General features: G+C 39.7%; 1 protein-coding gene across 1 annotated transcript in view; it reads right to left on the reverse strand.

The window, feature by feature from the left end:
* Positions 1 to 15,329, reverse strand: part of COL4A2 (collagen type IV alpha 2 chain) — a 130,677-nt gene that overhangs the window by 86,379 nt on the left and 28,969 nt on the right. Inside the window, exon 3 of the mRNA XM_065741008.1 lies at positions 6,311 to 6,391. Within this exon, the coding sequence (XP_065597080.1) occupies positions 6,311 to 6,391 (81 nt within the window). The remainder of the gene's footprint in view (positions 1 to 6,310; positions 6,392 to 15,329) is intronic.

Here is a 15,329-nt window from a genome sequence, read left to right on the forward strand (position 1 = left end):
AATTTACAATGCCACTTGACTGGCACCTGCAACAGAGAGTGGGCAAAAGCTTTAAGTGCTTCCCCTTAGGTACTTAAAGGGGCTTATAAAAAAAGACAGAAAGTGACTTTTTAATTGGGCAGACAGTGATAGGACAAGGGGGAAAGGTTTTAAACCAAAATAAGAGAGATTTAGATTAGATGTTAGGGCAAAATTCATTTTTTAGGATGACAGTGAGGTACTGGAACAGGTTGTCCTGAGAAGCTGTGGATCTCCGTCCCTGGAGGTGTTCAAGGGCAGGTTGGATGCAGCCCTGGGCAGCCTCATCTAGACCAGGTGGAACCCTGACTACCACAGGGGGTTGAAATTGCATGGTATTTAAGGCCCCTTCCAACCCAAGTGTTTTGTAATTCTATGATTCTCTAGCAATGCTATAGATCTGAAAAATAAGAGTAGGATGACAGTTCTGTTGTAGGAGGCAACTCAGGCTGGTGGGAGGTGGATAATCAGTGGCATACTGAGTTGCTAGGCTGTCAGCTTTATTGGAATTATGGGAGACAAGGTACATGTAGAGCAGTGGCACAGGATGTGAAGGCTAATGTGAAGTGTGACAGAAAAAATAACAACAGAGGACAAAGGAGGGAATTCCTGTAGGGGGAAATAACAAAACCAGCACTTTGTTTACATTTGGGACTCCCTGTTAAAGGCAACGATCAAGAAGTATTCTATGAAATGAGAGAAGTTCAAAAACTAGGTCAGTAATGCTGGCTATTTCACTTACCCACAAACAGTCAGACACAACACCTCATTCAGATGAGATAAAGAGAGAAAATTTTTGGACACAGTGTCTCTGAGTCCTTGAACCCACAAGAAACAACGCCTCCTTGGATCTACTCTTGAGTGCTCAGGACCTGGTTCAAGAGGTATCAGTGAGGGAGTATGCTGTAATAGCTTCTTAACACAACTTTAACTTAATAATGTAGTCAGAAGGAGTAAGCCAAGCAAATGCATCACACAGATATTCAATTTCAAGAAGGGGAAATACATAAAAATCAGACAAATAGTAAAAACCTATAAAAACAGTCCAAAAGGCAGGAAGCCTAAAGTAACCTGGAGGCTTTTCAAAAACACTGTATTAAAAATCCTGGTAAATTGTGTCGCATATCAAAAAGAAAATAAAACAGTTCAATAAAACCCCTGCACAGCTCATAAAAAAATGCTACAGAGGCTATTGCAGGGAAAAAGGTTAACATTTTAAAAATTACTTAAATGAACAAGAGAGCTCATAAAAATGAGATCAAGAGTAACTGGCAATTAGGATGCCTGAAAAAGTATGGCAACATTTTGCAGAAGATCATCAAGCTGATAGTAAAAAGCAAAGCAAGAAGCCATCAAAGGGAGTAACAATACCACACAATGTCAAAGGCTTAAAAGGAGCACTTGGGGACAGCAAGACCACAGCAGAGAAACTCAGGGAAATCTTTACATAGGTCTTTACTGCTGAAGGTGTTTGAGATAGTCCCAAATCCAAACTGTTCTTTGAGCCAGATTAATTTCAGGAAGCAGAAGATAAAACAGACAAGGCAGACCTTACTAACTGGTGACATTCACCTGAGACTTCTGAAGAAACTCAGTGTGAAACTGCAGAGTTGCTGACTAAGGTGTGGAAACATCACTGCAAACAGTCATGGTTGGTGCCAACTCAACTGCCACGTGAAGAATAGACTCAAGAGGAGAGCCTGAGAACTGTGGGCCAAGATGTCTTACTTCCTGGCTTGGCTTCTTCACCAACACATTCTAAAATAAATGCCCTTGGGGTTGGGAGAGAGGTGCTTTTATGGGCCAAAGGCTAAAACATAGGAAGAAAGGATTAGTGCCTGGTTGTCACATTTCAAAACAGAGATGCAACAGGGTCTATACATACAAGATGTCTGTGCTCCCCCTAAGTAGAACCTTCTACCATCACTGTTAGGGACAGAATAATGGACTAGGTGTATATGATGGGAAGAAATTTCTCATGTTCTTATTTTGTTAAAAAAGAGTAAAATATCAGATTTCATCAGATATATCAACTTACACTAACCATGAGTTACAAAGGCAGAATTATACCACCTGAGTACCTGGTTAACTGTGAAGTTCAAAAATTACACTGGCAGTTAATGAAATTATTTTTCTGGTTTTAACCATTTCCCTAAGGATATAAGAATGGAAGTGACTTTACAATATTTAAGTGCTGCATTTTGTTGACTTCACTTAACTACAGAAGAAAACATCTGCTTGATGTAGTCCATGTGTTAAGATTGAAGCTTGTATGGAAAATGCTTGTAAGATCAGACACTGGATTTCACAACTGTATAGCACTCAAAAGAAGACAGGAACCATTGTATGTGAACAAATAATAACGTAACCTTGGCCATTGCATTAGTGAAAGCAATATAACAAATATCTATAAAGCAGCTTCAGTGAATTTTCAAATTAATCCTGATTAAAAAAAAAAATGTTTTGGCATTCCCATAAAATGGTCTTTATGGAAACATGAAGCTGCCCTTTCGTTTCAGTTACCATTATTCCAGTCCCCTGCTAAAACAACAGCTCAAGCAATGCTAGACACTTGCTTCACACAGAAAGTACATAGCAAGATTTCAATAGAGTGCATTTTCTCTACAGAAAGATCAAAAAGATTGCTATTCATTTCTACTTTCTACAAAGCCCTCTAGGTTGATTATGAAGTGAGGTTTATTATGAACTTCAGCAAGTCAAACAGTTGGCCATTGTATTGAAAGGAGTTACCATTTCCTACATAAGTGCATTCATGTTTTAACGGTCTTTGAAAGTGTGTATATATGCATCAATAGATGCAATCTCTGCCCAATATACAGCCTACAAAGAACTTTAACCCTCAAAATTTTAGGAGCTGCAATAAAAATTATGAGGAAAAGGAAAGAAACCAGAAGTTTATACTTTTTTTCCCTTTCCTTCACTCAGTTGAGGGCCTCTGCTTCATTTACAGTAGAATTTCAATACGGTGTCTGTGCTTCCCTCTTCTTCTTCCCTTCTTATCCAGGCACCTTGGTATTCTTCACAATCTTTTCTTCACATATTACTCAGAGAGACGATGAGGCTGTTGTCCTCCCTCTCCCTTGTCACTCCACATCCTCCACCTAAAGCTTGCACACATGCAGTTGCTTGTTGCTTGGCTCCAGACACTTGTGCACTAAGTTGGATTCTCACTGTATCACTGCTGAAAATGGCTGGATGACTGTGTAGCTGGCCATGAGGTATGATCAGACCTTAGAAGACTGAATATTTGTATCCAGCTAACAGTAAATATGCACCTAGGTTAAAACTAGGTTCCTGCTGTGAACAGAAACAAAGACTCGGGTGTAAAGAGAGAGTAGAAAAAAAGAACAACTTATGGAAGAAGTTCCCTTTCTTCCTTTTGCTCTGGAGGTGTCAACTCATAAGCAAGGCAGAAGGTGGCTACTTCAAGGGAATTATGTGTGGCCTTGGGAAACTTCTCTGAGCTGTGAACTGCAGATGTGATCATCATCTATGTCCTGTGATTCTCTGAAGGTCTGAATCAGATTTGTTTTCCTCATGGATATGAGGCAAAAGTACAATACCCAAGCTCCCAGCTCATATGAGAGGTGGGAGCTTGCACATTAGCTGCTACAAATGTCTTGCTGCAGCATCTCCCCACCATGGCAGGTGAGTCAAACTTCTGCCACTTCATTTTCACATTCCCAATGGACTTCACTGAGCTCTGTCTGAGCCAAGAGAAAACTTTGTGGCCAAGCTCAGCCAAAAAAAGGCTGGAAATATTCAGCCAGACTGACACAATAGTATTCACATCTGGACAGGCAGTGCCTCTGTGCCTCTAGCACACAGCCCCCAGAAGATAGCACTGAGCATACTTCAGTAACAAAACATTTATTTAAAGACAATGCAATTGGATTAAAACAATAAGGAAAATAATCTTTATCTAAATGCTGTACTTTAAGGTTTTAACTGAAACAGTGGCAGAAAATGAAGCAAAACCATATATGAATAAAACGATAGAGGTTTTTTCAGACCTTTTCCACTGCCATATTTTGCAATAGTATTTACCACTCCAATGAATTTACTTCATTCAACGGTTTCTGATACGCATTCAGCAGCAGCAAGCTGAAGAAAGTGCTTTTGTTTGCCTGGTTCTGAGAGATGTGCTATGAGAAGAATGTGCACTTATACAGCATGGCAGGGCAACGGTATGGCCACTGGCTGCTTGGCTCTGGCAGCACTGCTTCTACTTGAATTCCAGATGCCCTGCAAGTGACAGCTGTGTTGTACCTGACACAGTCACTGAACAAGCAGGCTCCAGCAGGCTGCTTCAGGCACTCTTACAAGTACAAACATGCAATATGTCTATTGTGCATGTAATGAGTCACCTCAAACAGCAAATGTGTGTCGTGCCAGATTATACAGAGGTTCTGTGAAAATAAATATTCCCATTGAGGACAAGCATGAGACCAGAAGCTATGCCAAATTTGACTAGTCTCTAAAGGCCACTCTTGTTTCTTAAACCAGATGTTTAACCAAGGTTGTGACATCTGAGGAGACAAGGAGACACAAAATACACGCACAGTGTGCTGACTCAGAATGAGATATATAGTTGCAGAGAGTTTAAATACAATTTTTGAAGCCTTTAAATCACTTTCCCCAATATTTTTTCACAATTTCCACAAGTAACCACAAAATGTAATCAATGAAAAATGTAATCAATGTTTTAGAACATCCTCTTTATTTTCCCCTTTTTCAATGCCTATTTAATCAATGTGTTTAGTTAATAGGATTACATGCTTCCCTGACATACATGAAAGACTGAGAGCAGAGAGTGACATCCACAAACTATTTTCTTGTCTCCTAATCTAGCTATGAAGCAACTAAACTTCTGTGGCACCTGGGTGATTCTCTGCTTTGATGGCTTAACATTTTCAGCTTTTCTAACCTATGCAATTGCTTTCGTTTAGCTACCTCTCTTTTCCTGCAGATGTAGCAACTTGAAATTAAGGATTATTCACAGTCAGAAGGAAGGAGAAAAATATGTTAGTCACAGAAGATGGTAGTTTCTCAACGGATGACAATTTTCATGAACATTAGTGGAGAACTATGCTTTACCTTAGAAAAACAAAAAAATCCCACTGAAGTGAAGTATGGCAATATCACACTTAAAGCCATTTCACACAGCAACAATTGGCTTTCAATGCCCTTGGAGGGAAGTGGTAGGAGGCACCTGCTAAGCTTCATGTGCTGAATGATCAGGGAAGGGCACTAACAGCTGGAGAGAGATCCTGAAGAAGCTGTCTCTCAAGGGAAAGGTTTGTTTGACCTCAGTGTTGTCAGTTTGTGATTAGGTTATTGCAATGGGAAGCAGATCATGAGCAGACCATGACTGGGGAAGGGGAGTATAACAATTACAGTGCTCATGACATGGTAACCCTGGGATCATTTGACTTTCACAGTGACATCAGGACTTCTGCAGTAAACAAGAATGTTCCTTGCCTTCCACCTACACAGTGACTTTGCTACCATCTCTTCATCCACTCAGACGTGGAGTCAAGCTTGAGGAATGTGATGGCAATGGGAACCGACAGCCTACTTCATTGAAGAAAGTAAGAGTGATAGCAGAAAGCATATGATCTGCCACGTCTCTTCCCTGGCCTATTCTTAGAGATGGGTGGATGGAAAAGGCTGAGTCACTGTCTCAGCTGCAAAAGACCACGCTGTACAGAAGGAGCCTGCCAGCCAGGGCTTTGAGCCACAAAGGAACTGCCCTACTGCTTAGAGCTCTTTGAGCAGGTGGCTCACTGCCTCCACCACATCTCCTGCTCTCTGCCTCTTATCTTCATTCCCTAAAAGAAAAGAGTACCAGAAACAACCCAATGCTAGGAATTTCCAGGCAGTTTCCTTCCAGTAGGAATTTCAGGTTCTGCAGACCTGCTTCGCATTTGATTTAATTGAAACCACCTGTATGAGGTATCTTTTCATTAGATACAACTTTGTTAGTAGACTTGAAGAAGGTTACTGAATGATTTTGTTCACAATCATTTAGCATTGTGAAGTCCCTCAACCCTTAGCTTCAAAAGAAGAACCTGCTATACTTTATAACAAAGTTTTGTTTTTTTTTTTTCAAATCTACAAGCTCTCAAGGAAGCAAGGTGCAACAACAGTAATTTTTACCTAGAAAAAAAAAAAAAAAAACACCCAGAAAATGAATATTCCCAGCACTCTGATGCAAGTCTACCTATAGCAAATGGCATGAAGAACTTCTGCAGGAAAAAATATTACTTACACGGCCTCCTTTTTCAGGGAAACACTGACACCCTCCACTGCAGTCTCTTCCTCCGCATGGTCCTGTGTAACTCTTTCCACCCTGCAAGCCAGAACACATAAAAGACAAGGATTAATTAGTACCAACTACAGTATGTGGCACCATACAATAAACTTTAATTAGCAGATTCATTGCGAAGACCTGGATTAGATGACTATGATCTATGGATCTATGACTTCCTGGTGAAACCTCTTAAAGCTGCACTCAGAAGCAGCAGCCAGGATTTCCAGTTCTTGGATTTCTCAGTATCAAGAGATGTAATGTCGCTCTATTAATTTCCTTCCACATTTCCAAAATGCTGCAGCTCCACGCTGAGTGATATCTCACCTATCTCTTTGACACATGCATCACATATCATGTCACAGAACAACAGCTGCTTGGATTCCTCAGGGACATGGACTAAGTCCTAGGTCCTAGGCAGCACATCCTTCTATGCACGTTCTAAATCACTGCTGTATTTTACAATATTTATGGGAGGACATAGATACAGATATCATGCTCAAAACTGTAAGCCATGCTTCTGTCCTCTTCTTTTCAATGGCTCTCTATTCTAGAGACACCCAAAACTTGCTAGTAGCCAACCACAGTGACTTAGAATTCATACCTAACCTAAGTTAGCTGCGGGTCTATCTGACCTGCTTGTGCAGAGCCATCTTGCTCTGGGCTGCAAATACACTGATCACAAGATTTGCACCACTCCATGCAAACCCCCAGGAGGACTCCATGAGGCAGCCCAGCTCAGATTCCACCTAACACACCAATGGCAGTAGCTACAATTACTCGTTCAGAAACATAAACAGCAGAGATGCTGTGCATGCCGTGGTGTAACTTTTAAAACTGTAATTTAATGAATAGGAATACTATGAAGACCCGTGGCTTCTTAAGTAAGCTGAGAAAGGGAAAAAAATAAAATGATTCCCAATCACAAATGAAGAGTTAGAAGAAATAGACAGGAGGACCTAAGTCTGATGGTATAGGAAAGATGTTCTGGAGTCAAAGTCCCTCTTTCAGAGCTGCCACTAATTTTCTTGTGCACTGCCACTGGTATAAAGAAGCCTCCAGAACAAAGTAGGTGTTCTGAGCTGCCATGCTGTGGATCACAAAGGCAGCAATGCTGCCAATCCTGCTTCTAGCCCCGGGTCAAGGACCTGAAGCAGAGAGGGGGACCAGCAATGCCATGCTTAGCATTCTTCATGCAGCTGTAATCAACCCATGCTCAGCACGTGGAGCTGATTTCTCAGGTATTTACTTCTCCCTTTACACTATCAAGATCCTGAAAACACAGCTCAAGGCTTTGGATTCCATTCTGAGAGCCAAAGAAGTAACAGGTATAAAGCAGGTATCTGGCAGACATTGCTTAAGCCCTCCTTTGATGGCATTTATGCAACAGGCTCTTGAACTTACAGCAACAGCAATGTAGAGTTTCCCAAACAAGTTGTTACACTTGTCATGAGAGGGTTCCTGTCTGTATTCTAACTCATTTTACATATTAAAACACTTCAGTTTCAGTTTTGTATTTACTTTTAATGGAACAAGTAGGCATTCCATGCTGCAAAAACAAGCCCACAAACTGAAAGCACGCCCCGAGCTATTTAGAGATTAGGTATTGGATTCAGGAAATTATTTCACAGAGGTAACAGTGCTCTACGTCATGCTCTGAACTCTGCTTTCTGTTTAGACTATTATTTAGAAGAAATAATAAGCCCAGACCATTTTATAAACTCCAGCAGCTTGCTCAGTTTGGTCCATTTTAATTAAATGACTGGATGGTCACAAGCTTATTATGTTTGTATCTCTTCCTTTTTGCAGGCATTTCTCTTTCAGGATCCTTAATTTCAGAGTTTCTCTCCCCTGCCTTTTCAAAGGTAAAGAACATAAATGGAAAATATTTGAGATCAGTGTTAATGTCTCTACTCCGAATTACACTTGGGTTCTCCGTATTGCTCAGTTTCCACTTCTTCACTTTTTGATGGGTAGTGGGAGGTCTCTGGGAGCTTTCAGTCACACGTAACACTTTCTGCTTTATTATCTATGAATGTATATAATTTCTCAAAGGCAGATTATGGCACTGCCATTTAGTCTGCCATTATTGGGAAGTTATAGTATCAAGTTTTATAGTTTCAGATGTTCAAAGTTTAAAAATAGATCTTTTAAGGATCCTTGTAAAACCCTGACAGAACAAACTCTACATGAGTACACTATTGAGATGAAGGGAAATAAAATGCAAGTAAAGTTTACAATTTAGAGATGGGATATGTAGCTGTAAAGTACCATAAAAGTGTTTATTTCCCGAGGAAAAATATATTTCTAGGCAATTTTACACCAATGGCAATATCCAGACATGGTTACTGTGATCTGAGGTAGGTGCCATGAAACAACATACAGAAAACATAGAAGTTGCAATGCATTTTTTTTGTCCTCTTGCTATAACAGAATGTTTTTTGTTCCAAAACATTATTACTTGTGTTAATCTTCAGCCAACAAAAGTCAAATTCTTCTCTACGAATTGATATAGTTTTGCTTTTGATTTAGATGCAGTTTCTTTCAGCCACGCTCTTAAGAAACCTAGAAACATATACCTAGTTCTCTTCAAACTTTTCCACACACTAATGATGTGCTATCCCTGTGTACCCATTGAAGTACCTTCACTTTAATGGTTGGTATTCTGACAAAGAACAAAGGCAACATGAGGACAGACCTCAAAGTAAAGTTCTATGGGTACAGAAAGGCCAGGAAATATAAGCCATTTCCTCACATGTTGCAAAAAAATACCCCACGGAAATTATTGTAAAAATATTGCAACCTGGAATCAAAAGACTCTATACACCCATATTTTCTTTATTTTCTTTATAGGTTGCATTTGTGAGTTAACTTCTGCCTTGACACAGCCCTATTTGGTGCTTTCCATCAATCACAGCAGCCCTTCTGAACAAGCTGTGTTATAGCAAGGAGATTTTGGAAGGTCTGGGAACTTGCAGGGGGTGCTGACACATTGCGTGCTCCTGCCATGTCACAACAAGCAGCAGACTTGTATGCTTCATGTGAGATTTAGCCAAAAAGTTCAGTCGGGATTGCAAACCTGCTTCTGAGGCAGCACACAGTGCCACTGACAGGGTAACTGGCCTACACTTTTCCTGTAAACCTCTACTTCCACATCTGACCTTCAGTTGTCAACACTCACATTAATCTCAAATTTGGTCTATTAAAGCCCTGATTTAGAAGCGTTAATCCTCTGCTGCCTTTGAAAGAAAGGAGAAAAAAATATAAATTAAGAATATGCTTGGATAAACCTGTTGCTGAGGAAGCAGACACATAAGGACTTGGTTTCAAATGTAACTGCACAGTTGTATTTGTTCCAAAACAAGCCTTCTACTCCTTAAAAAGATGAACATTTGTTTCCTGCTTATCAAATTTATTTCTCTAGAAACATCCATAAACAATCATTCAAAACGAGCATGGCAAACACTATCAGTGGTGCAGCCTGGGTTAGCCAGCATCTAACTGGGTCTGGAAAAGGCTCTGTCCTGAGAAATGCAAACCAAGGGAAGAACCAGCCATCTGAAACTGCCTGTTTGCAATGCAGTAGCTGCAAGTGTGTTGGACAGTATGACCACTGTCATACTGAAGACCTTAACTGCTGAGGGAATGGCAGATAGAAATTGGCACATTTAGAGAGGAAGGGAAAGATGTGGGTGTGGATCCTCTCTCTGACTATTCTGAGAATTATTTAGTTAAGAAAAAATTCTTTCTTTCATATTTGAATAGGAGCCAGAATATTTTCTGGACTGGATGCATGGCAACTGGAATAGCTTGTGACCTCAATATCGCATGAAAGTTTACACCTCCCACCTGAAGTAGAAGGAGCCATATATTTACATATCCTTCCATGAAAAAAACCTGGACCAGGAAACTGGTCCTAGAATGAGCACAAGGACGCTTAACCACCAGCCATTCTAAGAATGCTGGTCAGCTTACTGCCTAAGGCAATCTTAACTGTAACAGGAACAGCAATGCCAGTGGCAAGCACTTATGAATTGCTGATTTGTGTGGAGTTTCCAGAGCCTCCTCTCTTATGATGGAGTTCATAAAAAAAGTCTGTAAAGCAGGTTGTCAAGCACATAAGCAGCTCACTTTGTTTTTCGGTCCTGATGGGAACATCAGCAGAGAAGAATCCCAAAACAGCACAACTCCTGTAACTGGTGTCTGGGGCTGAGGGATTGAAGGATGAGAATACAAAGTCTCTGACACTGCCAAGTCCCCAGCGGACAGAAACTTGTCCTTTCAAGTAAGTCTCAGCAAGGACGTCAAAGCCAGCAATGGGAAACAGGAATCCTGTACCTCTTAGATGTGAAGCTATAAAAGACTTTCCTCTTATGGGCTGGCTTGTGGCTCTTGATTATATGAACTTTCTGGCATGCAGCCTTGATTTGAAGGCTGAATAGTTTCATTTCAAAGTGAAACTTCCCAGCTCCACATGCTCGCGTTATATGAGGTACTCTTTACCATCCCCTCTTCAAATGAAAATGTTCTCTTGTCCCAGTCTTGAGACACTGCCTTCTAACAACTGCAGAAGACAGACAGGCTGCAGTGTGAATTTGCCCTTCACATTTTCATGAAAGCATTTCTAATTTTGTAGCATTCATCCAAACTCACAATTACCAAGGAAGCCAGATGGAATCTGGAGCGAGCTGCTGTGATACAGCAGGCATTAAAGAAACAAAAGGAAGGCCTTTAAGAGGCTGTGTCACAGAGTAAATCTAAAAATTTGCCTAAATATAAGGCATAGATATCTGCATGATTGCCCTGGGGTCTTGCTTTCTCACCTGACCAGAATGTGGCTGTTTGCAAACAGTACCCTTCCAAGCAAGAAGACCATGCTGTAATATAATTTTCTGTCAAGAAGTCAGTGAAAGAGGGTCTGGTAAAGAAGTTGGGATCAGCTGCATTTTGACATGTTTTTTTCCTCATAGAGATGTTATCCTAAGAAAGGGACTAGAGTTTAAGATGGGAAAACCCAGTTAAAATGTTTAAAAAAAAAAGTCTAAAAATAAAAAATATAGTCAAATTTACATTAAAAAAAATCATTACTGCTCCTTATTTTTGTAGATTTTGCAAAGCTACCAGAAAGAGAATCCTAAAAAGCAGCATTAGGCCACTGCTTGAACATGCTGCAGCTCCCAGGAGCTGATGAAGGAGGGTTAAGATGCAGAGAGCTTTTCTCGGAACAAAACTGTATGAAGAAGAGGAAAAGCACTATCTGCTGTCACTTCCCTGTTCAAGATCACAAAATCCTAGAATTGTTACTGTTGGAAAAGACCCCTAAGGCCATCCCGTCCAACTGAGAGCCCATCCCCACCATGCCCACTGACCATGTTGAACACCTCCAGGGATGGTGATTCTACCCCCTCCCTAGGCAGCCTGTGCCACTGCCTCACCACTCCTTCTGAGAATAAATTTTCCCTAATATCCAGCCTGAACCTCCCCTGGCACAACTTGAGGCCATTACCTTTGATCCTAGATAGGTGATTTTGCTGCTTGAAGGAATAATAATTTTAATTTTAATTGATAATTTTAGTCCTAGTGATCAACAAAAGCTTTCAGGCAACTAAATTGTCTGGAGAGTGCCTGCAGCCATGACTGAAGACACCTCTTACAGAGTCTTCAACCCACACCTACAGCCTGGAATGATTACAGAAGAGCAATAAAAGTGTTGTTAATGAGCATTCCATTTTCAGTTTTACCAGCCTAAGAATCAGAGATTTGCTCACAGAAAAAACAAACCCACAAAAACACAGAAGTGAATCTAGTCTAAGCTGGAATTCATGTTTCAGAAGAAGAATATTTATACCTTTAATCTGAAAGGTAGAAGGTGCAGAAGCAGATGAAGGAAAATATGGATTGATAAATTAAAATTTGGTTTGGTATCTCTTAAACTTGATTGCATCTTCGTAAATGTATACTTTTAGAGGTGCATATTATTTTAGCTGATTATCTTTTCTTAGGACAGAACAAATCCTCTACCTTCCAACAGGACAGTCCTCATCTGATAGAATGGTTGACTTCAGAGAAAGTGTGCTGAGACATCCTGATATATGCACTGCTTTCCCAACACAGCATTTCTAGGAATAAAGTGTATTTCCACAGAAGCTACTTAGGTGGTCTCAGAAGTTAATATTGCAAGAGTCAGAAGAAGTATTTGCTAGTTATCAGCGATGATGAAGAAAGCTCTGTGATGTGGTGAAGTAGATGTAATCACTCTGTGATGATAACTTGCACTGAAAAGCACAGTTCTTCTCTTCAATTTTTATTCTACCATTTTATTTTATGCAATCTCCTATCCATTTTGTGTTTCATTTGCACAAGTATAAACGCTTAGGGATTGCAAAAATCAGTGGACAGTGTAATCATCTCATATGTCCAGTTGCATTGCACAGTGGATCTTAAAAATATTTTCCATAAGGGAATGAGGGTAGAGGCACTGTCAGCCCTTAATCTGAATTTGGCTTTTGTCCAATATCTTATATTACTGGAATAAAATCCCCCTTCTCATCTCCAAGCACAGAAGGACATTTGTTCACATACTAGTAGCATAATCATGAAATACAGCATCCACTCTTTAAAGTAGCGATTTCTATATTTAGCTACTTTTAGTTTCCGAAGTCTAGTCATTTTCAGTTCTCGAAAGACATCCAAGTAATGATATCATTTGCTTCAAACAATAGAAAGTCTGGATGCTATTCTATATATGGAGATTTCTGTAGTCTATTTATAAACCACGCCAGTTATTTGACCTGTCTAGTTTACTCACCTACGTAAATTGGCAGACTCAGGAAACTTGCTTAAGAACATATTATTCTTAGCAACTGATAAATTTTAAAGTTGCTAAATTATACTTGAGATATATCCAATATTTCTGAAAACTCATCTCCACCTATTACACTACAAACAAACAAACCTGCCAGCATAGGAAAGATTTTTGCTTCTGAACAAGCAGTAATGCAACTGCATTAGCCCTGCTCATGGGGAAGGGATTGATATAAAACAGCCGTACAGCTGTTTTCATGGCTGCATTGTCTATGTTTGTTCAGCGCAGTGCAACGGTGCCAGCTTTTCCTAAAACCTAAGCACAACCACAGAGGCTTTATTCCAGTTTCATGATTTTTGTATTTAAAAGTGCTTGATCGTGTGTGAAATGCGTTTATAAATTGAGTTTGTTTTCCTCCTAGGCATAGTTATTTACAACTATAACCTGCTGACCTGGTTCTTAAATATTCAGAGACCATGGGATCGTGGCACTTCTTTCCTTGGGAAGGGTGAGGTTAGTGACAGTTTTTAATGACCTTTTAAAGTCCTACTGTTTCTATATAATAAAATACAGCAGAGAGAGCAAAAGAAAATTGAGATTAAGTTCCTCCTGCAGCATTACTTGCTAAACTGCAATTAGACAGATATACCAATAACTGGAACTAAGGAGTTACTGAGAGCATGATTTGAAATGAATGGGTTTGCATGGTTTTTCACTAATGACACAGATTGACTGACCCTGTTTTTATCATACATGCCGCTGAGTAGTTCTAGATCAGTGTTCTAGACCAGCTCTCAAAGCTCTGTCTCATTGTCCAGAGCTGACTGTTAGAAAAATGACTGACCTGGAAATATTAAATGTGGAAATTTGCTATGTAACATTTCAGAGCTGTTTCTCAGAATTGGACTGGAGTTTCTTTTGAGTAAGAAAAATTAGCAAGAGATTTGCAAAATGGGAAAAGAACTATATTTGATATCTAACTGCTAGGCCAAATGCAACACCCACCATTTCCTTTCTATTTCAATAATAATAAAAAAAAAACTTCATGAGAACTAGTTTTCTCACTGGCCCATTTCACTTTCCAGTTTAGATTTCAAAAGTTAACCTTCTCACTGAGCCCTAGCCTCAGTGCTCTCGGTTGATCAGCGCTGTTACTGCTAAAAGATCTCTGGGTAAAGTTGAGATTTTATATATGTAACTGATTGAGAAGGTATTAGAGGATGTATAGTAGGATGATATGCAGATCTCAGTGGAAGTTTTGTTTTGCAATGGGATTGAGGCAGGTAACCTAAAATAGAGAAAAAGGCGTTGAGACAAGATCTCTTCCCCGAGGATATAAAAACTGATAGTCAATTATTAGTGATAATCCCCTCTCTTATCCACATACTTCTGGTTAGCAAAATGTTTTAATGTATTTTCACAAAAGAGAAAAGAAAGTATGTGCACAAGCTTTTTTTTTTTTTAAATCATTTGCAAATAAGCTGCCTCAATGCAGATTAGAGATAACTTAAGAACTGAAATAGGAGAAGCATTATTATATTCTTGACTATAATAATTACACAATAGTTTTCAATTCGAACTTCTACCGAAGAACTGTTTTAGTTACTTGTTACGTACTCAGGTGACAAAGTCATACCTCAACACAACACTTATTTTGTATATTTGTAATCGATCGATTAATTCAAAACCTGGAATGGACAAATTAAGTTCTCCTTAATACTAAGAAGTAAATAGCAGCTATTTTTTTCCTTCAGTTATTTTTTCACACCCACTTTTACATAAATTTCTTTGGAATGGTGGGAATGGCTTTTGTGCAGGAGGTTCAATTTCCTTCAAAATACCCAACTGACTCTACAAAAAAGTAACCACAACCACACTATGAAAGAGCGGCTCAGCAGAAGATAATACAGAATTTACATTGATCCTGAAGAAAAGGCTCACATTTCCCATATGTATTAGTGACTTATCACTTACAACCTGCTCCAGTTCACCCCAACAGCTGGGTAGATTTCTGCAATACTGCAGCACTGAGTTGAACGTACTTTCCCAGAGCCACACGATGACTCACCAGTTCAGCTCGGTCTAGAAGCCAAGACCTTCCTGCCTTCCAGTCCATTACTCTAACCAGCAGACAAACACTGTCTGCATTGCTTTAATAAGTCTTGTGGCTCAGTC

The sequence above is a fragment of the Cyrtonyx montezumae genome, unplaced genomic scaffold (assembly GCF_038088225.1).
Source record: "Cyrtonyx montezumae isolate F1298 unplaced genomic scaffold, pur_monq_1.0 scaffold_3, whole genome shotgun sequence".
NCBI classification, from domain to species: Eukaryota; Metazoa; Chordata; class Aves; order Galliformes; family Odontophoridae; genus Cyrtonyx; species Cyrtonyx montezumae.